The sequence below is a fragment of the Nannospalax galili genome, unplaced genomic scaffold (genome assembly GCF_000622305.1).
Source record: "Nannospalax galili isolate Female #2095 unplaced genomic scaffold, S.galili_v1.0 scaffold39, whole genome shotgun sequence".
In the NCBI taxonomy this organism is placed as follows: Eukaryota; Metazoa; Chordata; class Mammalia; order Rodentia; family Spalacidae; genus Nannospalax; species Nannospalax galili.
In genome coordinates this window covers 6,797,733-6,825,100 of record NW_008346683.1, presented here as the reverse complement: position 1 = coordinate 6,825,100, position 27,368 = coordinate 6,797,733, and the positions used below count along the sequence as shown (strand labels likewise).

The 27,368-nt window shown below is 41.3% G+C and overlaps 1 protein-coding gene across 9 annotated transcripts in view; it reads right to left on the bottom strand.

The window, feature by feature from the left end:
- The window catches only part of Slc41a2 (solute carrier family 41 member 2), a 133,297-nt gene that overhangs the window by 92,678 nt on the left and 13,251 nt on the right, over positions 1 to 27,368 (bottom strand). For 5 of the 9 annotated variants that reach the window (XM_008843141.3, XM_008843139.3, XM_029568337.1 and 2 more), the window contains exons 2-3: positions 16,501 to 17,214; positions 11,532 to 11,639 (exon numbers count right to left, since the gene is read on the bottom strand). In XM_008843141.3, the coding sequence (XP_008841363.1) occupies positions 11,532 to 11,639; positions 16,501 to 17,052 (660 nt within the window). In that variant the 5' untranslated portion in view covers positions 17,053 to 17,214. Of the gene's footprint in view, positions 1 to 11,531; positions 11,640 to 16,500; positions 17,215 to 18,483; positions 18,551 to 23,476; positions 23,573 to 24,492; positions 24,667 to 27,368 lie in introns of those variants that run through there. The other 4 variants (XM_029568331.1, XM_029568332.1, XM_029568333.1 and 1 more) reach the window with 3 other exon arrangements.

Here is a 27,368-nt window from a genome sequence, read left to right as displayed (position 1 = left end):
ATATATATACACACATATAGGTCCAAATCTTTCAAGTTTTTCCAATCCAGTAATTTGGAAAGCAATGAATAATCATTAGTAATACAGACACATAAATATATTACATTGAGTTGGATTTCAATTACTCATCATCTAGTCATGGAAGATTTTCAAATGTTAATAAAACATCTGGAGGGGCTGGAGAGATGATGGCTCAGCAGTTAGGAGCACTGGGTGCTCTTTCAGAAGACCCAGGTTCAAATCCCAGCACCCACATGGCAGCTAATCATTGTCTATAACTTTAGTCTCAGGGGATCCGACACCCTCTTCTGGCCTCTGTGGGCACTATGCAACATGGGTGCACTTACATACGTGCAGGCATAACACATAAAATAAAGATAAAATAAATTTTATTGGTCTTTTAATTTTTTTGAGACAGGGTCTCCCTGTAGCCCCAGCTGACCTGGAACTCACTATGTAGACCAGGCTGTCCTCAAACTCACAGAGATCTGCCTGCCTCTGCCTTCCAAGTGCTGAGATTAAAGGTGTGCACCACCATGCCTGGTGAAAATAAAATAAAATTTTTTAAATTTTTAAAAAAGATCTGGTGCCAATAGGCAGCTCAGCTTGCAGGCCTGGAAACCTAGGTCTATTTATGGAACTTGAATGGTGAAAGGAGAACACAACTCCTGTATATTTTGATCTTGTGTGCCCATGTGTGCATGCACGCTTGCACACATACACACACACACACACACACATACACACACACACAAATAAATATTTAAAACTTTTTAAAAATATGCACATGAGGAGGTTAGAGAGATGGCTCAGCTGTTGAGAGTGCTTACTGATCTTTCAGAGGACTGGGGTTCTGTTCCCAGTTCCCACACTGGATGACTCACAACCAACCATCTATAACTCCAGCTGTAGAGGATCCAGCGCCTTCTTCTGGCCTCCAAGGGCACCTGCGTACATGTGCACTTACCCACACACAAACATACACACAAACTCATAATTTAAAAAAATAATTTTAAGGCTTATGCATGAATGAGTAAAGGAAGAGATAGGCACACACAAGGCCCTCGACTGAATATCCAGCACCACAAAAGAAAGACACAGAAGGTTGTTATTCATGGGTAGTTTTAGCCATGGACAGACAAGTTTACCTCAGTAGCTGCAGGTGAGCAGGCTAAGTGCCATATCAACATTCCCTCTATCAAGTTGGAAAACAAATTCTATTTGCAATCTCACTCTGGACTTTAGCCTCAAAGTATCCAGATAATGTAAATATTGAGATTTCTTGGTGCTTCAGAATAATTATCCATGCAGCCTTTATAGACTAAACCTGGCAATAATTATTGTTTGTAGTTCCAACAACCTGGGGCTATACTCAAGTGAGCTCTACTCAATAAGGTACAATGTTTAAAGGAGTGAATCTACCCCAGACTTAGAGCCCAGGCATAAGAAATTAGTGCTGCATTTTTTCCTAACTCAATAAAAAGAGGTCTATAGCTATAGGAAGCAATCTAAGATGACTCCATGAAAAGCCTAAGACATCAACCCTCCAGAATTGTTAATGAGTGATAGAGGCACACATGTATTAGGGTCTAAAAAGATATGAAGAACGGTGGGAGGGAGTGCAAACTTAGGAAATTGGTGCCAGATTCACTTTGGCACCATCACCACCAGCTTCTTACAAGCCTGAAGCTATGTTCCTCAAAATCCCTGTCCATACAGAGCTTCAGGTTACAGTCTTCCAGTGACAGGAACAATCTAAAATTTGGGAGGCACAGGTGAAGAGGAGACTTTTTATTTTTGGAAGGCGGCAGACGTGGTGGGCTTCCAGACATGCGCACTGCCAAGCACACATGCCCCAGCACTTCAGGCTGTGTCTCTGATTCTCCAACCACAAAAGCTCACTTTTCCAGCTTCACACTTGCACAAGCCTAAATTCCTCTATTGAATTCCTTATAACTATAAATCATATCATCACTCTGTTTTCCAGACCAAACCCTGACAGACAGTACTTACGTTATTTAACCTGTATTATAAAAAGAGAGGATCACATTCTCTATGTCCCTTCCAGATCTCAAAGTCTCTGGATGTACAAGTTTCTGAATGTGCAAACCTTTTCATTCTAAAACAATCCATGAATTGACATAAAAATAAAGAGCAGAGTATATTCATCAATAAAAACTTTTTTCATAAAGCAAAGATGTTTTAAAGGAAAAACAATGTGGATCCAAATATAATTTCAGGAGAAGCAGGTGTGGTGCAGGCATGTGCTGAGGTATAGGCGGGACTATGGCAGCACACAGAAGGCTGTACTGCAGTCATCTTGTAAAAACTATGCCAGGATTGGGGCTGACCCACCCTACTGTGCAGTGATTTGTGGAATATGAGCCATCTAAGTCTCCTTCAGAGGGAGGGTTAAAGGTGCTCTGTCCAGAGGCATTTGGCAGATGAGCTAACCTGACAGTGTGTAACTAGGCAAACCAAGAAGTTGGAAAGTGACAAGGTGAAGAGGGGCAAGACCTGGTAAAGACTTCTGTGAAACTCATATTCATGTAAATCAAATCTCTCTTAAGGTATTAGAAAAATGGGTCAATATTTTTGCAGAAATGTCCATTCATTCATTCATTAAGACAAATTTAATTCTTTGAATGTTTTCCTTTAGTTTTTTGAAAGTGTTTGTGCCAGTTGTTTTGAAACATCTAGGCCCACTTGGAGCCACTTTCATTGACAGAATATGAATCACACTTTTCTTGAATATTGAGCACGTTTTTGTTGGTTTTCCCCCCCACAGGTGATGGGTTTTGGTTAAACACTGGGTGGTATTGATAATATGTCTTGTGTCTATGAACACTGTAAAGATTCTGAGGATTGCTGAGCTTTCCTGTGTTAACCTGCCTATATTCAAACTACAGACTCTTCTCTCCCAGGGTAGAGAGTGGCTCATCTTTCTCCTCGGTTCTTTTGGCTGCCAAATACTGCTCTTTAGCCTAGTCCTTTGGGGATTTCTTCTGCACCCACACCAAAGGCTTGTGCAGAATTTAAACTCAGATTTGGGGCTTTACTCTCACTGAGCTGCTCTTGCTGCTGAGATTTTGCCCATGATTTTCCCACCTGTTAAGTTAGCTCCCATCTCTGTAATCTAATAATTCAAGTCAGTAAGACTTCCGCTTTCTCCCACTGTAGCTATGCACAGGGCCCTAAGGCACTCAGTCAGAAAACAGCACACACAAATCCTAGGCAGAGCATTTGTCTTCCAGGTATATAATTTCTTGGTTTTTTTTTCCAAGTTCATATTGAGGGAAGTTCCACACATATGTATTATACTTTAGTGGATAGTCAAGGTCTTGAACAGATTTTATACTTAGACTTTGGATCTCACATTTTCTGAACTTCCGGAATTTCTTCCCTAAATTTCCAGCTACTCTACCAACTCTGAATTCTGCCTTCTGACACCTGGATCTGGTAGAACTGTAGGCTTGCTGCCACATAAGAGCCAGGGACTATGGAATTCCCTCGACCCATATGTGCATAATATATGTAAACTTTAGAAGAGGTGATTACAGTGCCATAAACAGAATGCCCCGCAATCATAACTTAATGCTGCATGTCACTACATTTCCATCTACTGACATGTTTAGTTTTACCCTTTCCAGGCTCAGAGAGAATCTGACGTAGCTGTTCTTCGGTGTCTGTCAGCTCTCTGGAAATCAGCCCTAGATACCAGCTACTTCACCACATCCACTGCTGCCTCCCTGGTGCAAATCATCTTTAGCCTATATTACAACAACAGATCCCCAGCTGGTCTCTTGCTTCAGCCTTTAGCCACCTGTCTACATGTTTTAACACAACCATCAAAATAATCTGTTAAAGAATTCTATTAGCTCACATCATTCCTCTGCTTAAAATCTTCCAGTGGCCCCCAACTCACAGAACAGCTCAAGTCCTTACAACAGGCCACAAGGTCCTTTTTATAGCTGGCCCCATCTCTAAGATTTCCCCTCTCTCAACCTGGTCCCAGCTCAAGGGGCCTCCAATGCTGTTTACAAGGTTTCTCAAACCTGAATGCTCATCAGAATTACCTGGAGAGATAATTTAAAACAAATTACTATACCCCCAAAAATGTATTTACTTGATTCAGTAGCTACGTAACACATCCAAAAATCTGCATTTCTAACAAGCTGCAGATGCTGACATCAGAAACCACACTTTAAGAAACACTTATCTTGGGCTGGAGAGATTCCTCAGCGCTTAAAAAGACTAGCAGACCACAGTTCAGTTCCCAGCATACACTTGAGGCTGATCACAACCATGCCACTCACAACCCTTTAATTCCAGCTCCAGGGAATCTGATGACCTCTTCTGGCCTCTGTGGGCACTTACATACATGTAGCACACCCTCACACAGAAATTTACACATATACATAATTTAAAAAACCTAAAACTCTAAAGAAGAAACACTCATCTAGCATGCTGACATCAGTCCAGCCTCCAGCCCTTTGCAATTGTCTGGGACATTCCTATCTCAGACAGTCTCAGAGCCTCACTTTCTTATTTCCTTCCATTTATGGCTGAGGTATCTTATAGGTGACCCAATTCTTAATCTAGAGAGGACAGCCACATCAGCCCTCCCCAAAAGAGACCTTAGTAAATCCCCCTGAAGTAGGGACCTCGGTGACAGGCTCCTTCCTGTGCTGAACTTCTAATCTATTTTGGAGCTCTCCTCTTTAAGTATGAGCAGAAACATTCATATATCCAGACACACGAGGAAAGTACCTAGCACAAAATATAGACAGCAAAGTTTTAAAAGGATTAAGTTGGGACTGGAGACATGGCTCAGCAGTTAAGAGCACCAGCTGCTCTTGCAGAAGACCGGGGTTCGAATCCCAGCACCCAAATCGTGGCTTAACAACCATCCTTAATTCTAGTTTCAGGGGAATCTGATGCCCTCTTCTGGTCTCTGAGAGCATTGCACAACACGGGTGCGCTTACAAGCAGGCAACACATTCATACACATAAAATAACATGAATAAATAAAGTTTAATAAAAGATTAAGTTCGGATTGGTAGCTCACACCTGCAATCCCTGCAACTAGGAGGCAGAGGTAGGAAGATAGCAACAAGTTCCAGGCCAGTCTGGTCTACACTATGTTCCAGGCTAGCCATGGCTATATAGTGAGCTCCTACCTCCACCCCCACCCCAAAGATTAAGATTAAATTCACTTCTGTTAGACATAATGATAATATATATTAAAAATAGAAAATTCCGTTTACAGTAGACTTCTTTTAGCTGGAATCCCCATAGCACAGCCTATTAAAATCGATTCTATTATTTGAATCAAAGCATGCTGGATCATGCTCAAGAACAACGAATGCTTTCACAAGTATTTTCTTTGCAGTCATCGAGCCAAAGCTCCACTTTTCCTAGCAAACTTATCAAGTTGCGTAAATGCCTGTATGCTTAACTGTATTTATCAGAACAAAGTCCACTCTACAACAAGTGACACTGAAGCCACCCCTCCTTCCATTCCAGCACCTCTCCTCTTCCTCAAATGTTGCCACTTCTGTTTTCCTGCCAAAAAGCCTCCTGGGCTAAGTTCCCGGTAATCTTCTGTTTTTGTGAGAAGATAGAAATGGGGAAAAGATGGCAGCTACAACACATGGGGGTAATTCACGAGTTCACAAAATCTTAGTAAAGCCATGTAAGTTTTTTGTCTTTTCTTCTTAAAGGCAAAGACTGGAGATATGCTTAACACACATTCCATCTGGATGCTGAATGATCAAGTATTAACATCAAAATTCAGTATGTCATTAAATATCACAATTAAAGCCGGGCGCAGTGGCACACACTTTTAATCCCAGCACTCAGGAGACAGAGGCAGGCAGATCTCTGTGAGTTCAAGGACAGCCTGGTCTACATAGTGAGTTCCAGGATAGCTGGGGCTACAGGGAAACCCTGTCTCAAAAAGACCAAAATAAAATAAAATAAAAAAATATTACAATTAAATAGTGAGTTAATGCAATAAAGAATAAACACAGGCTGGGTGTGGTGGTACATGCCTTTAATCTCAGCACTTGGGAGGCAGAGGCAGGGGGGTCACTATGAGTTCAAGGGTAGCCGGGTCTAAATAGCACGTTACAGGCCAGCTGGGGCTACAGGGAGACCCTGTCTCAAAAAAAAAAATACCAAAAAGAAAAAAAAAAAGAGTAAACACAAAACTTAAATGTTAAACATTTTATCACAATTTCATTACTAGATTTTTAAAATATTTGTTATTTTTATTTTTTGTGTATGAGTGTATTGCCTGCATATATGTAAGTGCCCCCAGGTTGTGCAATGACCAAAGAGGTCAGAAGAGGGCATCAGATTCCCTGGAACTGGAATTATAGACAGTTGTTGGCCACAATGTGGGTGCTGGGAATCGAACCTGGGTCCTCTACAAGAGCAGCTAATGCTCTTAACTGCTGAGCCATCTCTCCAGCCCCATTACTAGAATCTTTTAGAAGAACTAATCTGTGCATATGCCTATTTTCGTGTGTGCAGGTGCATGTAAGTGTGCAGGTGCTCACACACATGTGTACATGTACATGTGGAGATAAGGAGACAACCTTGGGTGTCATTTCTCATGAATCATCCACTTTGTTTTGAAGACAGGTCTCTCACTGGCCAGGAACTGATCAAATAGGTTGGGCTGACTGACCAGCAAGACTCAGGAATCCTCCTATCCCTGCCTCCCCAGTGCTGAGATTACAAACCTGCACCACCACCTCTGGCATCTTTTAGAAAAAAACAAAACAAAAACAGGTTCTGGGGATCGTACTCAGATCCCCATGCTTAAAAGGCAAGCATTTTACCCATTGAGCTATCTTTTCAGCTATTTTTAAATTTTATTTATTATTTTTATTTTATAAGTGTATTGCCTGTAGGTATGTAAATGCACCCATGTCCTGCAATTCCTGCAGAGGTCAGAGGTCAGATTTTCCTGGAACTGGAATTATGGACAGTTGTTAGCCACTACCATGTGGGTGCTGGGAATAGAACCCAGGTTCTCTGCAAGAGCAGACAGTGCTCTTAACTGCTAAGCCAAGGGGGCTAGAGAGATGGCTCAGTGATTAAGAACACTGGTTGTTCTTGCAGAAGACCCAGGTTCGAATCCCAGCACCTACATGGCAGCTAACAACTGTCCATAGTTCCAGTTCCAGGGGATCCAACAGCCTCTTCTGTCCTCCGTGGGCACTGCATGACACGGGTGCACTTACCTACATACAGGCAATACACACATACACATAAGATAATAATAAATAAATATTTTTAAAAAGATTTTTAAATACATTTATTGTTTCACATTATTACTTGAGAAAACTTTATTCTTAAACCTTGAGTTTGAAAGTATAACAATGCAATGTAAGTGGAAGAGTGTGTGTGTGTGTGTGTGTGTGTATGTGTGTGCGCGTAATGAATTTCTCTCTTCATGTCAGCTTCAGGCCAATTTCAGCTTCTTTTCAAGAGTAGAATTATAGAATTTAATTGGCATATACCATGAAAAAAATACTCATCCTTGTCAAAGTACATGATTAGTTATTTCAGAAGGTTCCAGAAAAAGAACTGCTTTCTCTGAAATGACTGTGCTATAGACACCAGTATTGCTACTGCTGAATATATTACAGATCTTTTGTTCAATCAATCCTGTTAAATGTACAGCTTCTCTTTCATCTTGGTTATGGTACTGTGGTTGGGTGATGATGGTGTATGCTTGATTGGGTTTCTGAAACTTGGCTTCTTGACATAGCCAGATTGGACTGGAACCTGCCCTGTAGCCTAAGCTGACTTCAAACTCATGATCAACCTGCTACAGCCTCCCAAGTGCCAGGATTACAGAGGCCCACCACCGTGCTGGCTCTATCTTGGTTGTGTTTTGTATTGTTTTGTGATGAGGTCCTGCTATGTAGCCCTGACAGACCTCAATCTCATGACAATCCTCATGCCTTAGCCTCTGAATGCCATAGTCTCTCAAAGTACAGAATGGAAAGCCAAAGACCAGAATGGGAGCGGCAAACCTCAGACCAGTGTCTGAACCTCTCCACTATATGATGTTCCAAAACAGAACCCAAGAAAAATCAAAAACTCTAAATTTGATGTTGGACTACCAGATCTTAGGAGTTGTTTTTTAAGATTGAAAGTTTGTATAAACTTAAATTATGCAAATAAGTATATGCTATATGAGTCTCCATTCGTACTCCTGCTCCAAGCCCAACTGTTAAAGAAGACCTGTCTAGAATGCTTATAAAAGATTGACAGTATTGCATTGATTAGATAGGAGTATTCCAGAATGGTCTTCTCAGAGTCTGATATGGTTGACTCATGCTCCAGGTTACAAATCACCTCCTCAGAAGTCTTCTCTACAGATGCAATCTAAAACAGTCCTGTGAATCATCCTTCACCACATGCTATATTGTATTCACTTCCCTACTGCTGATATCTGAAATCACTGACATCAGTTCTATGCCAGCATGTCATTCACTTACACTCTAGTGGATTGTTCATCCCATAGGCCATCATTGTATTATGGGACAAAGTGTGCTGGATCTGGCCAGTATGTTACCCTTATATCTTTTCCTTCTGTCCTTCCTTCCTTCCTTCCTTCCTTCCTTCCTTCCTTCCTTCCTTCCTTCCTCCCTCCCTCTTTCTTTCTTTCTTTCTTTCCCTCCCTCCCTCCCTCCCTCCCTTCCTTTTGTCTTTTTTGAGACAGGGTCTCTGTGTAGCCCCAGCTTGCCTGGAACTCCCTATGAAGACCAGGCTGTATTCAGTCTCAGAGATCTGCCTGCCTCTCGCTCCCGGAGTACTGGGATTAATGGCATATTCCACCACATCAGCCCCCTCTATCTTTTTATCACTTTCCCTTTGTGTATTTTTTTAAGTCCAGGTTTGTTTTGCTCTTTCCTGACTAGCCCAGGAGGCTGCTACTATCTCCCAGTTACTTTATTATTCAACAACTTCCATGATTACAAGCTGGATTACAGGCTATTGTACTCTATGAGAGAGGCTGGCTGATATCCTTAGACATCATCTTGAACACCCCACTAAGCTACAGGAAAAAGCAACATGACGATATTTGTCAATCATTTTAACAATGAACACTAAAAGATTTTTTAAATATTAAGTACCTAAAGTATTGCGTACTGGTGCTAAGACCAGGACATTAATTCTGGCGAGGTATATGAGCAGGCTGTTAGGTTTGTGTTGCTGATTATTCACTGGATTTATAAACTGAGACACAGCTTTCTTGTAAAGGTAAAAGACATGTTCTAGAATATGACGTATTTCATTACACACAATCTGTATGACCTCTGGAAAGTTACTTAACCATTCTAAGCTTTAGTTCCTCTGCAGAACACAAATGGTAAAAGCTCGCTAAAACCAGACATTTCACTATTGTCCTGTATATAGTATGGCTAGCTGACCTTTTATTTATAAGGAAGAGGCTTAGAAAGTTTCAAAGGGTACATGAAACGCTTCCAATTAATTGAGAAAAAAATTTAAAATGTTAATGAAACATTAAATGATGCATTTCCTTTCTAAGTATCTGCTTTGCTTAGTAAACCTTAAGGAACTCATAGCTGCATAGGAAGTGGGAAAGTGTGTGGTGTTGGGGGCTGGAGGGACCTGAGTTCATGACAGCTAACAACTGTCTGTAATTCTAGTTCCAGTGGAATCCAACACCTTCCTCTGCCTCTTCAGGCATTGCACAACACAGGTGTACTTACATACACGCAGGCAACGCACTCATACACATAAAACAAAAATAAAATAACAATAAAATACACCTTAAAAGAGAGTGACTGCCATAACAGGACAGCTGCTCAACTCCCACTGCTTGGTTATCTTACACAAATAAATTTCCCAATTCACAGATGGATTTGCTCTAGCTTTATTCAAGACAAAAACAAAATTTTCGACATGAGTCACACTGTCTGACTTCCTTGTGACTAACACTCAGTGAGCAGACTGCTGACTACAGCGGCCCTCACCAGCACTGCTGTGTTTTGAGCATAACTTAATTTCACAATGGTGAATCCCACAAGAATGCTACAGTAAAAGAATGATTTTAAGCCTCTAAAAGTAACTCAAAACCCTAATAGTGGCAGCATTTTCAGAGCTATTAAACTTTTTAACTCTTTGAATGACAATTTAGCTACAGGTAGCTAAAGATTTTAAAGTATAGATTTTTTTTTCCAGAATCCTAGAATGCCTTAAAGAAATGAAAAAGCAAAAAATGCATTTATAAGAATATTCAGGGGCTGGAGAGATGGCTCAGCAGTTAAGAACACTGGCTGTTCTTGCAGAAGACCTGGGTTCAAATCCCAGCACCCACATGGCAGCTAACAGCTGTCCATAACTCCAGTCCCAGGGGATCCAACAGCCTCTTCTGACCTCCACGGGCACTGCACAACACAGGTGCACTTACCTACATGCAGGCAATACACACATACACATAAAATAAAATAAATAAATAAATAAAAATTTTTAAAAAAGAATATTCATAGCTGGACCTGGTGGCAAATGCCTTTAATCCCAGCATTCAGGAAGCAAAAGCAGGCAGATCTCTGTTCTGCCTGGTCTAGCCTGGTCTGGCCAGTCTGGTCTATATAGAAAGTTCCAGGTCAGTCAGAACTACATAGTGAGGCCCTGTCTCAAAAAATAAAAAAGAATATTCATAATATCTTTTATAATGATAAAACATTTAAAAGTATTTATATACACAGTAATAGATATAAATCAAGCTATAAAATTCTACAATATAAAAGTATATATCCAAATACAAAACCAGTAATATGGATCCATTGACATGGAAGATGATCATTATATATTTTTTAATGTGTCACAGGTTGTAAATGAAAATATATGATTCCAGTTGTGTCTTTAAGAGTACGTTATGACATACCTAACTATACCTAAGTATAGGAATTCAAGTATAAAAGAATATTTCTTGTGTGTTTGTATGTGTGTGTGTGTGTGTGTGTGTTAGCGGAGCTCGGACCCAAACCGTGTACATACCAGGTAAGTGTTTTACGACTGAACTACATTTTCAACCAATAGAAGCATCCATATCAAAATATCATCCATTGTTATAGCTATGTGGAGAAATAGGGGTAGTTTTAGATTTTCTTCCTTATACCTTTCCTCTTATTTTTATAACAAGCATGTATTGCTTTTATAATCACAAAAAGTTTAAATACTATTCGGCCAAACATAGCACCATGAAGACACCTAGTATCCGACTTACCTGTGCATTGCACACCGCTAACGACTGCTGGAATGGCCTGGCTTCTAACGAGGCAAATATAGCATCTCTCCTGGTGGTAAAGGAAGCTCCGTGTTCTCAGAGAACTTTCAGGGAATCGTGTCAGCCAAATCTATCTAGCATAACTCTGAAGTCCAGACACTCCCCAAATAGAGAAAAACATTTACCGGACACAAGATCTTCTAAGTAGAGAGGAATAAGTAATGCACATAATGTGAGGAACAGAGAAACTTACTGCAGTGGATAATCTGGACGCCAACGTCATTTCCAAATTCCCTTTGAGACCAAGAAGTGCAGGAACTAAAATGAAAACTTCTGTTACATTTTTGAACACCTCCCAGTGCTGTAAAATAAATAAAAATGAATAAATAAATAAATAAATGCCAACACTTGTTAAAGACACTTTAGAACAAGCCTTAGGGTTTTCCCCCAACTTTGTTTCTCTGTTATTGCTGTTGTTGAGCCAGCGTGTTACTACGTAGACCAGGCTAGCCTCCAATTCAGAGAGCTCTGCTTGCCTGCGCCTCTCAAGATAAAGGAAGGTACCATCATTGCCTGGCTTTGCTTTTGTGTTTTAAAGGACAACACAGTTGATGGGCATGGTGGCCCACGCCTTTAATCCCAGCATTCAGGAGGCAGGCGGCTCTCTGTGAGTTCAAGGCCAGCCTGGTTTACATAGTGAATTCCAAGTCAGCTGGGGCTACCCCCCGCCAAAAAAAAAGGACAACACAGTCATTTAATCAGTGAGCATTTAGCTTCACCTCACCCTCCTGAGCTCCGAATCTGAGTTACTTTAGATGCTGGAATTGGGAGTGACCTAGGACAGCCACCATATCCCGTTCGACATCTAGCATTGCTACACAACCCTGTAGCTCCCAAAATGTTCTGTATCACATTTTTTTCTCTGTGTCAGTACTCGACATTAAACCCACAGCCTTGCACATGCTGCGCAAGTGTTCAACCATTGAGCTACACCACCAGCCCCTGAGTTGTTGAGATAGCTCAAGCCGGCCAGTAACTCACCATGTAGCCTAGGCAAGCCTCAAACTCCTGGACCTCATGCCTCTGCCTCCCAAATGCTGGGTGACAGGCCTGCACACTACACCCAATTACTTTATCATTTCATGGTGGTGAGAGTTAATGTGATTAATGGTTAAGAACACAAACTGTGGAGCCAGATCATCTGGATATGAATCTCAGTTTCAACACTAATTACAATATCACAAGAAAATTACCTACTGTTATTATCTAATTTTTCAAATGAGAAAATAAAGATTCAAAGAGGTACAATAAAAGGTTAAAATATGAAATGTAGAGTTCACCTCAGAAGTTATTACCAGTCCCATGTTCTAAAACCACCACCAAACTGGAAATAATTTTTTCTGAGATAGGGTTTCACTTTGTAGCTCAGGCTAATCTGGAACTGGCTACAGAACAGCCTGGGTTGATTGCAAACTCACAGTGCTCCTGACTCAGCTTCCACCAGGTGCTAGAATTACAGGCATGTGCCACCATGCTTTGGTGGAAATAAAATTTGTGCCTCTAGGGGCTGGAGAGGTGGCTCAGCAGTTTAGAACACTGGCTGTTCTTGCAGAAGACCAGGGTTTGAATCCCAGCACCCACATGGCAGCTAACAACTGTCCGTAACTCTAGTCCCAGGGGATCCGACAGCCTCTTCTGACATCTGCAGGCACTGCACGACATGGGTGCACTTACCTATATGCAGGCAATACACGCATACACATAAAATAAAAATAAATATATTTTTTTAAATTTGTGCCTCTAGGAATGAATCTGTCAGCTGGCTGTGCTTCTGAGTCACATTATCTTTCATCTTCACCTATGAAATGAAGATACTATCTGCCTGGCTAGTCTTTAGACACCAGGATAAATGGCCCACAGAGAACTACCATAATGAAGTTAGCAGATAGGAAATTGCTTTCTAAAATGAAAAGACCCTACAAATACTGAATAATACAAAGTGATATTTAATAAATGCTAAAAATGGGATTGCCTCATTAAGAAACTTCATGAACGAGACTATCAACTTCATGCCAAAAAGAACACAAGTCTTGTCACTAAGATAGGTGAGAAAAACAGAACTTAAATCCATCAGATAAACAAGCAAACAAGGGGCTGGAGAGATGGCTCAGGGGTTAAGAGCATTGGCTGCTCTTGTAGAGGACCCAGGTTTGATCCCCAACACCCACATGGCAGCTAACAACCACCTGTAACTCCAGTTACAGGGGAATCCAATGCCCTCTTCTGACCTCTGTAGGCACTGCATGACACAGGTGCACTTAAACACATGCAGGCAATACACTCACAACACATAAAATAAAAAATAATAAAAATTAAAAAAGCAAACAAACAAAATACACGTCCATTTGTTCCCCAAGTTTCTCTAGAGGTTGAATAAAGGTAGAACTCAGGCCTAAAGCGGATTTTAGATATCAGATTGGTCTTCCTCAAATTCAAGGAATTCATAAGGAAAATCCATTCAGGGTTCAAGTTAACTAAGAATGCTCGTTAATTAAAAAAAAAAAAAAAACAAACACTGGCTGGACCCAGAGAGATAGCTCATCACCAAGGTGAGGTTCCAAGCACCCACATGGCTGCTAAAAACCACCTGCAGCTCCAGTTCTAGGGGATTCAGCACCCTCTTCTGGCCTCCACAGGTACTGCATGCTTGGGTACACTTACATACATGCAGGCAAAACACTCATATACATAAAATAAATTTAATTAATTAATTTTAAAAACTGCTGGCTGGGGCTCGATGGTTAAGAGCACTGGCTGCTCTTGCAGAAGACATGGGTTCTGTTCCAAGCACTCACATGGCAGCTAACAATTGTCCATAATTCTAGTTCCAAGGGATCTGATACCCTCTTCTGACTTCCATGAGTATTGACTACATGAGTGCACTTACATACATGTAGGCAAAATACTCATTCATATAAAATAAAAATAAATAGGGGCTAGAGAGATGGTTTAGTGGTTAAGAGTAACGACTGCTCTTGCAGGGGACTTGGGTTCAATTCCCAGCACCCACATGGCAGGTAACAACTGTCCATAACTCCAGTTCCAGGGGATTCGATGCCCTCATCTGACCTCTGTGGGCATTGCACAATATGGATGCACTTATGTGCATGCAGGCAATACACCCATACACATAAAATAAAAATAATAAAAATAAACATATTGAAATAACTAAATAAATCTAAAGCTGGGGGTGGTGGTGCATGCCTTTAATCCCAGCACTTGGGAGGCAAAGGCAGGTGGATCTCTGGGAGATTGAGGCCAGCCTGGTTTGCATAGGGAGTTCCAGGCCACCTGGGTCTAAAGGGAGACGCTGTTTCTAAATAAATAAATACCACTGGCTAGGTCGGTAAAGGTTCTTGTCACCAAGCCTGATGACCAGACTTCTATCCCCAGAACCAATAAATATAGTGGAAGGAGAGAACTGAATCTGGCAAGATGTCCTCTGACACCCACACATGCACGGTGGCATAGGGGCACACAAATGCAGAAACACACAAAATAAATAAATGTAAAAAAACATTCAGAGGTGTGGTCATTTCTCTTTTTTATTTTATGTGCATTAGTTTTTAAAATATTTTTATTTATTATTTATTTTATGAGTATGTGTACTACCTGCATGTATGTAAGTGCAACTGCATCATGCGTTGCTCCCAGAGGTCAAAGGATGGTGTCAGATTCCTTGGAACTGGAGGTATGGACAGCTGTTAGCAGTCATGTGGGTGCTAGGATTTGAACCCGGGTCTTCTGCATGAGCAGCCAGTGCTCTTAAGCACTGAGTCATCTCTCCAGCCCAATAAAAAAAAATTTTTTTAAGCACTGAACATGAGCTGAGGGTGTAACTCAGTGGTAAGGCCCCTGCCTAGTATGTGAAAGATCATGGACCCAATCTCCAGCACTGCACACAGGAGGAGGCAGAAGCAGAGGTGGAGGAGGTGATAGAAGAAGATGAAGACGAAGAAGGACTGGAGAGATGGCTCAGTGTTAAGAGCGCTTGCTGCTCTTTCTGAGGACTGGCGATTGGTTCCCAGCACCCACGACGCAGTTTGTAGCTCTTATAACTCCAGCTCCAGGGAATACAGTGCCCTCCTCTGGTCTCCAAACGTACCCACACACATGTGGCATGCACAGACACAAACATATAAATAAAAAGCTATCTTTAAAAAGATGAAGAGGAATTTAGGTTTAGAGATGAGGAATAGATCATCTCCATGTTTTAATACTATATTGTTTGAATTCGTGTTAGTAGGCACATAATAGTTCTTATTTTAAGGTAAAATATTTAAATGTACTACTTATTTGGCTTTTCTTTTACCTGCCTTATTCTGGGGTTTGTAGTAAACAGCTGCTTTATTTGGAATAACTGAGTTTAATGTGCAGCATGAAAAAAAGAAAGACTGATTATTTCTTTATGACTTCTGAAATAGATAAAACCCACCCAGAAAAAAATACATTTTTCTACAGAGTCATTCTCTTCACAAAGGAATAAATTAAATACAAAACACTGTTAAAGCTCAGTCCTCCCCACCATACGTGAAACCCTGAGTTTTATTCCCAGCACTGCAAAGATAAATGCTTGAGAATTGCAGCCTATGTAAAACATTTTAATTATGAATGCAATAGTGTGGGGGAGGGAGACAATGAAGCCCAGCCAGGTGTGGTGGCACACCTGGAATCCCAGCACTTGAGAGGCTGAGGCAGAAGACTCCAAGTTCAAGGCCAGCCTGGGCTACATAGTGAGATCCCACTGAAAGACAATATGAGAGGGAAGGCGGAAGAGAGAGAAAAAACAAAGCAAAAGAAAGGAAGCGAGGAAGGGAGGAAGGGGCTGGGGAGATGGCTCAATCAGTAAGGGCTTGCTGCACAAGCATGAGGACTTGAGTTCAATCCCCAGAACCTACATAACAGCCAGCCATGGTGGCACCCTCATCATCCCAAAGCTGGGGAGGCAGAGACAGGCAGATCCTCGGAGCTCTCTGGCCAGCCAGCCTAGCCAAGCCAGTGAGTGCCAGGTAAGTGAGAGACCTTGTGTCATAAAACAAGATGGAAAGCAGCTAAGAATGATACCCTAGGTTGACATCTGGCCTCCACATGCACATGTATACAAACACACACACACACACACACACACACACACACACACAGAGTTAAAGATGAAAACTCACCTGTACTATATCCAAAACCATGCCAGCTGAAACTGTTCCAAAACCAGCAAGCAAAAATGGCACAAGTATTTGCAATGCCATGATGCCACTAGACTCCTTTGGCAATTTTTGGTTTGTTTCCACAATAACATCCTCCTCCTCACTGGACAGATCTTCATCCTGTAACATGGCAGTGGTTTCTGAAGTCTCTCTTCCATCACAATAGTTATAGTTGGCATAGTCATCGTACCTGGGGCTGCAGCTTGATGGTGCGTGCCCACTGCTGCCGTGGAAAGCCTGCTCTGAGAAATCGTGATAGTCCAGGTGTTGCTCAGTTCTGTTATTGAAGGTCTGTGCTGCACTTGACAATCCATCCTGCCAAATGCCATTTGCCTTTTTGTGCCTGTCTTCTTGGTTTTTCTGGTAGATGACTGGAACCATACTTAACAGGAAGTTTAAAAACTTATCAGATTGAATTGTTTTTAAATTTAAAGTCCAATCTGCAAAACCTCCTCCGAAATCTGGACTGCCACTTGCTTCATCCGTAAGAGAGCTTCCTTTACTATAAGTCATATTGTCATCACAATAGCCCCACGCTCCTCAGACCGCAAGGTTGGAGAGCATAGCAGAAAAACCAGAGTCACAGCAATACCTGTCCAAATTAAGTTGATTTCATCCTGTAGGAAACGTCTTCGCTAATAAAAGATGTTTAGAAGTTCCACAGAGGGATTCGGTCTGAAAAGACAAAGATAAACTAAAATTGAAAAATCAGATTAACTAATTTACACCTAGATTTTCACAGTAAAAAGTACAGAACACGGCTTAACCCAACCCCAGCCTTACGGCAGTGAGCTTGGAACAGAACTGTTTTGTGTCATACAAATGATTTATTTATAGAAATACAATGCAGATATTTTTGTGATCAAGTTTACTTTTAAAAAAATATTTTACGTATTATTTTTATTTAATGTGTATGAGTATACTGCCTATATGTATGTAAGTACACCCATGTCATGCAATGGGTGATGGGAACTGAACCCAAGTCCTCTGCAAGAGCAGCCAATGCTCTTAAACCATGGGGCCATCTCTCCAGTCCTGTATTTTTACTTTTTCAAACTTTATGTAGTTAATATTCATCTAAGGTCTTCTACTGCCTCTGAAGTTCTATAGTGACTAAATCTATGAAATAAATTCACAGGCTCTGCTAGACATGGTGGTATACTCCTGCAACCCTAGCTCTTGGGAGACAGAGGCAGGAGGACTGCTGTGAGATGGAGACTAGCCTGGGGTACTTAGCAAGTTCCAGGTCAGCCCAGACAACATGGTGAGATTCTATTTCAAACAGTCAAAAAAATAAGTAAAAATAATGATTTCCATCATTATAGAGAGGATTCAAAATTAAACTGTACCAATCATTTATATGTATTAATACAAGACGTGATAAAGTATATACCATTGTACTGTATAAATAAGTAATAAACTACACTCCTTTAACTTTACTATACATTTTTTTCATTAGGCTATGAAGAGTCTATGATGATGCTTACTAAAAAACATTGTCAGGTGTCCTGAATACAATACAGGACATTGATTCTACATATATAATTAGGTTAGTGATCTTTATAGTTCTAACATCAAAACATTAATTATAATTAAGAATTTATTCCTTTGATTATTTAGAAGTAGCTAAACTCAAAATGATGATTAAAATATTCATTTGGGGGCTGGAGAGATGGCTCAGCAGGTAAGAGCACTGGCTGCTCATCCAGAGGACCTAGATTCAATTCCCAGCACCCACATGATGACTAACAACAGTCAGTAACTCCAGTTCCAGGGGATTCGACACCCTCTGCTGACCTATTCTGCCATTGTGTGAACATGGTGCACTTACATACATGCAGGCAAAACACTCATACATATAAAATAAATAATTTTTTAAAACTATTCATTTAGTCCTCCATTTTGTAAGCCAACCAAAACAAAGTTTGTAATGCAGTTACATACCTCTCAAAGTCTGCTCTGGTCTATAGTTCCAAAGTAGGCCCCTGATTGGCCAGCTAGTGACTAGATTATGAAAAGACTGAAATGAGAGACAGGTACACACTGAAGCTAGTCACCAAAGGGAACTGAGCTGCAAAGCCATATACCGCCTTCCCAGACAGAGAGCCTGACTGCACGGTTACTGCCATGGCCAGAGGCTTTGGAAGCTGTCTCTCACAATGAGATGGCCTTAAATGTCTCTTAGGAACATCCAGCCTGCCTTAGACATCCATGAGCATCCAAGGTCAAGAAACTGGCACTGGTTTAATGCACAATACATGGTCCCCCCACCAGCTGCACAGCTACTCTACCAATCTCTACTGTACTGCTGATTAAAACAAAAATAATTAATAATTACATCCTTCAGTATTTGTTTTCAGAGCCTTAAAATGCTTATGTCCTCTCCTGGGACAGAATGATTAATAGCACAGAACAGCAAAAGGAAAAAGATGGCGCTCTGCAAGAGACAAGCCGGTACTAGGGCCTGGCTTATCTATTTCTTCTTTCTGGTAATTATGGGGGTGGGGGGGACCTGGTAACTCCTCATGTACAGTTTTCTTACAGCACTGGTTCCAGGACTCCAGGCCTACTGACTCAGAATATCTACGTATGAAGCCTGCATTTTTTTTTAACTTCCCCAAGAGATTATGGTATTGACTGACTATGGAATTACACCAAAAATCCAGTGGTTAGATTAAGTAGTACAGTTGGCCTTCCATATCCCAGGGTTCTAGATATGCAAATTCAACCAATCACATACGGAAAATATTTAAGGGAAAAATACATCTAGGACCTGGTGATATAGCTCACTAACAGAGTGCTTTCCTAGCATGCATGAAGACCTAAGTTTGATCCCCAGCACCACATGAACTGGCTTGGGGGTATGCTGTAATCTCAGCACTAAAGAGGTGGGGACAGAAGGATCCAATGTTCAAAATCACTCTCAGCTGCACAGAGTTAGAAACCAGCCTGGGCTATATGAGAGAGCCCCTATCTCAAAGGAAAAAAAAGCATCTGTACTGAACATGGACCTACTGGTTTTTCTTGTCATCATTTCCTAAACAATATAGTATAAGCATAATAATTCTTTTCACAACACTCATATTAGGCATCATAATTAATCTAAGTGTTTTTGTTTTGTTTTACTGTGGATTGAACCTTGGCTTTCCACAAGTCATGTAAGCACTCCACCACTGAGATACTACCCCAGCTGTTTTCACTATTTTCTTTTTTTCTTTTGGTCTTTTTGAGACAAGGTCTCCCTGTAGCCCCCGCTGGTTCTTCACTATGTAGACCAGGCTGACCCAGATGAGATCCACCTGCATCTGCCTCCTGGATGCTGGAATTAAAGGTGTGCACCACCACGCCCAGCTGTCATTCTAAAGAATGACAGTGAGTTCAGTCAGCAACAGTTCTGTGAACTTTATGAGGTATAAGTCTCAAATTGGTAAAAACAGGTAAGTTACAGTAATTTACATACTTTATCCTATAAATTTTCTCCAGGGACTAGCTCCCTGAGAGGTTATCTAATCCCAAGTGGGCAGCCCTAAACACAAGAAGAACACATGAGGACCACTAAATGTACTCGGTGCATTACATATGTGTGTATGGGGGGGGGTGTGTATGTGTGTATGTATATTTATAAATGATTATATAACAATAATAATCAAAGAAGAGGAAAAGAAACTGTGAGAGTCATGGGCATGGTAGGAGCTTGAGGAGGACTGGGATGAATGGAAATAATGCAAATACAATATTAGGTATAAAATCTCAAAAAAATTAATTATATATATTTTTAATTTAAATACTTGGAAATAAGGGCAGAAGAGATGGTTCAGAGGTTAAGAGCATTTGCTGCTCTTGCAGAAGACCTGGGGTTAGATTCCCAGCACACAACGGTGGCCCACAACCACCTATAACACCAATCTGACCCCCTCTTTTGTCTTATTGGGGCATTTCACACATGTGGTACACTTACATACATGCAGGCAGAACATTCAGATATATAAAATAAAAATAAATTTTTAAAAATCTTTCTTAGGCCAGAAGTGGTAGCTCATCCCTCTAGTCCCAGCACCAGGGAAGCAAAGGCAGGCTTGATCAGGAAGATCAAGGCCAGCCTGGTCTATACAATGAGTTCTAGGCCAGCCAGGGCTATAGAGAGAGACCCTGTTGCAAAAGAAAAAATACTTGGAAATATAAGGATTATTAGCCCATGAACACTATCCTGCCTGATTAAAAGTTTATCTCTAGAGCTAGAGAGATGGCTCAGTGCTTAAGCACTCTTAATGCTCTTCCAGAGGACCCAAGTGCAGCTCCAGTTCCAAGGGACCCCCCCCACAGGCACCTGCACTCACATGCACCTGCCCACATGTGCACATGCCCACACACAGACACATGTGCAATAAATCTTTTTTTTTTTTTAATTTACTTCCAAAGTATAATAAAAGCATCTCCTTTTGGAGGCAGGAGACTAAAATTTATAGAGTTAGCTTCTAAGAAAAGTTTGACTTCTTTAGCTTAAACTGGAAGTTTAAGTTTCTACCTAAACTGAAATCAAGAACTCACAAGTCTCATTTAGGTAACAGGTAGTGATGTCAAACTTTCTTGACAAGTTGGGGGAAATGTGAGAGGAGCAAAAGGCAATTAACCAGCATATAATACATTGCTGCTCTAAAACTGGTGCTCTGGAGGCCAAGGAAGGGACTACTAGAGACCAGGAGTTCAAAATAGCAAGAACCCCTTCTTTAAAAAAAAAAAAAAGAGGGAAACCAGGCGTGGTGGTGCACGCCTGTAGTCCCAGCACTTGGGAGGCAGAGGCAGGAGGATCTCGGTGAGTTCAACCAGCCTGGTATTTATTTTGATATATCACAGTGAAAGATTTATCGTCCTCTTTTTTTTTTTTTTTTTTTTTTTTTTTTTAAAAAAAAAAAAAAAAAAAAAAAAAAAAAAAAAAAAAAAAGAGGGGGACCATAATGGCGTGCTCGTAATCCCAGTACTGGGCGGAGACAGGAGGATTGAAAATTCAAGCCCAAGGAAAGTTGGAGTAAGCAAGAAGTGAGGCTGTGGCAGATCCTGGCCCGTGGGGAGAACGTGGATCATCTGCGCAACAAGTCAGAGGACCTGGAAGCCACGTCTCAACACTTTAGGACGACATCGCAGAAGGTTGCCCGGAAGTTCTGGTGGAAGAACGTGAAGATGATTGTCCTCATCTGTGTGATCGTTTTCATCATCCTCCTCCTCATTGTGCTCTTGGACACTGGTGTCAGCCCCACTTAGGAACTCCTCCCACTCCACCCTCCTCTTCAGGGGTGACCCTCTAATGTGTGCTAAGAGGGGCCCTCTCCTGTCTTCCACAGGAAGGCTGCTCGGTTCCCATGAGGGCCCTCTGCCACATCATGTGCCCCAGGAACACCTTGATCCCCCCGGAAAGGAAAGAGCTGGACTATGGCAACATCTCATAGGTCCTTAGAGCGGGTTAGAGAGACTCAGAGGACCTTGCTTGTGACTGGGAAATTTCCAGCAGCTAGTGGGCAATAAAGACCCCTCAGTTTAAAAAAAAGAAAAAGAAAATTCAAGCCCAAACCAGGTTACCTAGACCCTGACTCAAAAGAAAAAAACACCAAATCAACAGGTCAACTAAAGCACAATCAACTGTCAAACCATTTCTACTTACTAAGATGACAGAATAATTACCGACCTGTCCAAGGAATGAGAACTGCATAAACACAATTTCCTACCAAGCACTCAGGCAGATTGTATCTAGAGTCTATCAAAACAACCAACTGAAATGTGAAAAGTAATTCAATCATTTAGGAATTTTGATTAAATGATAGCAATGCACAAGCAGCTTTTTAAATCTACGAAGCAATTTTAAAAAGTATTCATGCTGCTATTTAAACAAGGTTTGTATTGCAGACAAGTTGAATCTCAGAACTGTTTTTGAAGTTGAGAAACTGCTTTTAAACAACCAAATAGCTCAGCGTGGTGGCATAGGGCTTTAATCCCAGCACCAGGGAGGCAGAGGCAGATGGATCCCTGTGAGTTTGAGGCCAGCCTGGTCTACATAGGGAGTTCCAGGCCAGCTGGGGCTACAGGGAGACCCTGTCTCAAAAAAAAAAAAAAAAAAAAAACAAACAACAAAACACACACACACACACAAAAAAAAAAAAAAAAAAACTAAATAGATATATTTCCCCTACTATGTCTTAAATATTTCTTAGATTTATTTTCTTAAACTGCTAAACTCTTAATGGCTGTCTCCTGCAACTGACATGTAAAGTTTATTATTTTCCTGCAATTTCAGAGGCTATTATATCATTTAGCATCCCCATATAAAGTCATGTTAACTTTATTTAGAAACTATATGTACGGTCTTGCCACTGAAAACCCAAGGAGGTATTGTTTTTTGGGTTTGTTGTGTTTGGGGGGGTAGGTCTATTTGAGTATATGCCATACGTGTGGGGGTACCCGAGTAGGCCCAAAGAGGGAATGGGATCTCTTGGAGTTGAAGTTATAGAAGGTTATAAGCCACCCAGTGAGGGTGCTGGGAACTGACCTTGGTTCCTCTAGAAGAACAGCAGGTGCTCTTAACCACTGTGCCATCTCTCCAGGCTGTTTGATTTTTGGTTTTGCTTTGAAATAGGGTCTCCTATAGCCCAAGCTATTCCCAAACTCTCCAAGGATGACCTTGAACTTCCTTCTGTCTCCACTTCCAAAGTAATGGAATTACAGGTAGATAACTGCTGCCTGCCTGAAAACCAGGTGGGTTTTTTGTTTGTTTTTGCTTTTCTTTAATAAAGATCAAACCATCTGTTTTTCACTTCAGCAGCAAGGAAACTTAGAATCACATCTGAAACTCAAATCCTAGAATTAATTTCTTCATCTAATACATTCCTAGTTTTATTTTCCTAGTACTGATTCTGTTTTTTATTTTAAATTAACACTTAGTTCATACCTGTAATCCCAGCACTGATGGCAGAACTGCCACAAGTTTGAGGTCAGTCTGGGCTACACAGTGAGTTCCAGTCCAACCTGGGCTACAGTTGAGACACTAACTCAAAAACACAAAACATAAAAATAGCATTATTGTATACATGTGTTAAATTGTCTGAAAAATGTGAAAAATATCTAAAGACAAATTTAACTATTTTTAAAGTAAAATTGGCACTTCTTATGAGGTGTTTTCATGACTCAACACCTTTGTATAAGAGTACTGCATAAACTAGCCCACTTCCTTGCCTGTTTCTCTAGCACTTACACATCTGAATAGCCATGTTTAGAAACTAAGAGGCTGCAGTTCACCAGCACACCCATGAGCAGATGCTGTCAGTCAGAACCCACCCCACACTTTTCACACTTTACCCTTTTAACACACCCTGCACACTTAGGGCTCAATTTTTTAAAATATTTTATTTATTATTTTTATTTTATGTGTATACTTGTATTGCCTGCATGTAGGTAAGTGCACCTGTGTCATGCAATGCCCTTGGAGGACAGAAGAGGCTGTCAGATCCCCTGGAACTGGAGTTATAGAAAGTTCTTAGCTGCCATGTGGGTGCTGGAATTCGAACCAGGGTCCTCTGCAAGAATAGTCAGTGTTCTTAACCGCTGAGCCTTCTCTCCAGCCCCTTAGGGCTCAACTTTTAAAATGAAAACACACTTCTAAGACCAATTTAAAACATGCACTTGACTCATAATTAAACTGAAACTTCAAAGTTTTCAGAACGGCAAGCTACAAAAAAGATGTCAACAAGTCAATAATATTTAAAGTATGAAAATGTCACAATGAAACCCATTATTCTGTAGGCTAGCTAAAAAAAAATGGCAAAAATGTCTTGTCATTTTCATGGCTGTCAGAGTTGAAATATTTACTCAGCACCTCTATCAGCCACCCAAGAGCCCTTCCTTCTCCCCTTGCTGTGTGAAGCAGCTCTCTCCACCCTGAGAGCCCAGAGCACTAAAACACCTTACCTTTAGGTGGTGAAATGAGAAATCCAGGACAACCCCACACTGAGGTCTTCCTCAGATGGTGGCCAAATAACATCACCTTCCCAAGCCAAGAAACCTTCACAGAGATGTGCTCGGGGATGAAGCCAGCTCTCATACCCCCTTCCAAACTGTGCTTTCAGTTCAAGTGCACACTCACTGGAAAAGTCCACATGCTGATTAGGTCAGTTGCAGGAACCTGGTGTCCAGTTGCTCAATTATCTTGGCATCAAATCTAAAGAATGACTGACTTTCACTACCTTTACTCTGATAATCAAATCTCTCCTCTACCCTTTAGTCAGGGCTGAGTATTTCTTAATTGGATACCAGTTAAAAGCAAAACAAAACAAAACAAAACCAAAACAGGGAGCCCTTTGCTAGAGAGTTCCCAACACAAGTTAAAGTTAAAGATAAAATTATTCCCTTACTCACACAGAGCTGGCACAAGATAAGCCCTCCCTCAACAGTCATGGATCGCCTCTTGGGGCTCATGGGACCTTCCTCTTACTGATAAACTATAAGCTACTGATGAACCCTGGGAGATGGGGAGCCACTGTCTTCACCCACAAGTGAACATACCAGGCTCCAATGGATAGTTACAGGTCCAAGGCCACAGAGACTCACAAACCCAGAGAGACACAAAACAAAAGGGCATGAATGTGGGAAAGAGATTAGTAGGGAAGAGGTGAACAGAGGCCAAGGTGAACAGGGGAGGGAGGGAGATGAGAGGGAGGCATTATAGACATATATAAGATGACCAAAGCACAAGTTTGATTTTTTAAATTTTTCAAAAAAAAAAAAAAAGCCAGGTGTGGTGGTATACACCTTTAATCCCAGCACTAGGGAGACAAGGGCAAGAAGTTAACCTGGTCTACATAGTGAGTTCTGGGCCAGCCAGAGCTACATAGTGAGGCCCTCTCTAAAAAAGGGAGAGGGAAGCAGCACTGCCTAGAATGTCCTAGGTTCAAAACAACTGAAGAAGAAGGGAAAAAGCCCTACATGCGTACACTGAACAATGTGTCTTTAGGGAACCAGAGCAGTGTTCGGGGTTTTGGTTTGTTTGGTTGCTTGGTTTGGTTTGGTTTTTTTGAGACAGGGGCTCCCTACAGCCCCAGCTGGCCTGGAACTCACTGTGTAGACCAAACTGGCCCCATCACACAGAGATCTACCTGCCTCTGCTTCCCAAACTGGGATTAAAGGTCTGTGACACCATACCCTGCTCCAGAGCAGTTTTAAATTCTGTTTTGTCTGTTTGGGGGGGACTCGAGGATTGAACCCAGGACCATACACATGCTAAGCACATGCTGTACCACTACATTACACAAGGAAGCACGGTGCTTGAAAGTTGGAATACGAACAGCTGCAATGCTGGTTTGCGTGGACTTAATCATTCACTTATTCCACAGTTTGGGGACCGAACCCAGGGCTTTGTATATTCGGGACAAGATTCTACCATCCAGCTACATCCTTTCTGATACTGTCTCCAAATTGAAATTTGAGACATCTAAACAACAGACCATGAAAGAAAGCACATCTCAAGCAGATTCATGAGGTACCAGGAAGATGTGTTCCACCAACAGTTTGCCTGGAGTTCTTGAAACTCTACTAATCTAGAAAAGCTACAGCACCAAAACTTAAAACTTATTTTTTAAATAATTTTTAAAATTATTATAAAAATGCTTTTTGAGGCTGGGCATGGTGGCGCACGCCTTTGGTCCCAGCACTTGGGAGTCAGAGGTAGGCGGATCTTTCTGAGTTCAATGCCAGCCTGGTCTACATAGTGCGTTCAGGTCAGCTGGGACTACGGGGAGACCCTGTCTCAAAAAGACAAAAAAAAAAAAATGCTTTTTGAGGCCAGCTCCTGCTATGTAGTCCACGCTGTCCTCAAACTCTTCATCCTGCATTCTCACAATTTACATTAAGGAAATAGAGGCACAAGGGGCTTAAGTAATGTGCCCAAAATTGTAAAGTTTTTAAGATAAAGACACAGGACTTGAACCCTGGGCTTTAGGACTAGCCAGAAGCTGAAATGGAAGCTGCTGCAGGTGCTCTGTGCAATGATCCAGCGTATGTGGCCAAGGGTACAAAGATTCCTCTCTGATGCACAGGCAAAGCCTGTCCCCATTATCTCCTGTTAATTAATAAGTGAACAAATGTTTTCTGAAGAGCCAGATACACAGCTATGTTATAAACTACCTTGTTTATAGTGTCGATGAAGCTGTACAGAACGAAGCACCTACTCCCTGAACTTTACACAAAGTGCAACCTCACAAGCCTATGAGCTTCTGATACAAAATCCTACACATTCCCCAATGTTCGAGAAAACATGCCCATGAAATATGGCAAAGGGAAATGACTAAAATACTGATCTTTAAAGAACAAGATTCAAAGAATGGGGTCAGAAAGAGGAGTGGGGAAAACGGGATGAACAGTCCAATAAAGTAAATGACAGCCAGACAGAAAGCTGCGGGTGGAGGGGCTCTGAGTGAAAGATTCACATGAGGAAGCAGCAAGTGGCCAACTGGGGAGCACCTGGAATTCTGACTAGAAGGAAAGGACAGAGACACCCAAGAGAACTCATTTCCCTAGAACAGATTTTGACTAAATTACACTGCAATGAAAAAGAACAGCTTTGTGCAGAAGTCTTTCTAATGTCTCGAATCTGAAGGATAAATATACACAGGCCCAGTGAGATGGCTCAGTGGGTAAAGGTGCTTGTCACCAGGCCTGAGCAACTGAGTTGGATTTCTAGGACCCACAGAGTGGAAGGCAAGAACTGACTCTTACAAGTTGTCCTCTAACCTCCACGTGGGCCCATGGCACAAGTATGGCCATACATAAATAAATAAATAAATAAATAA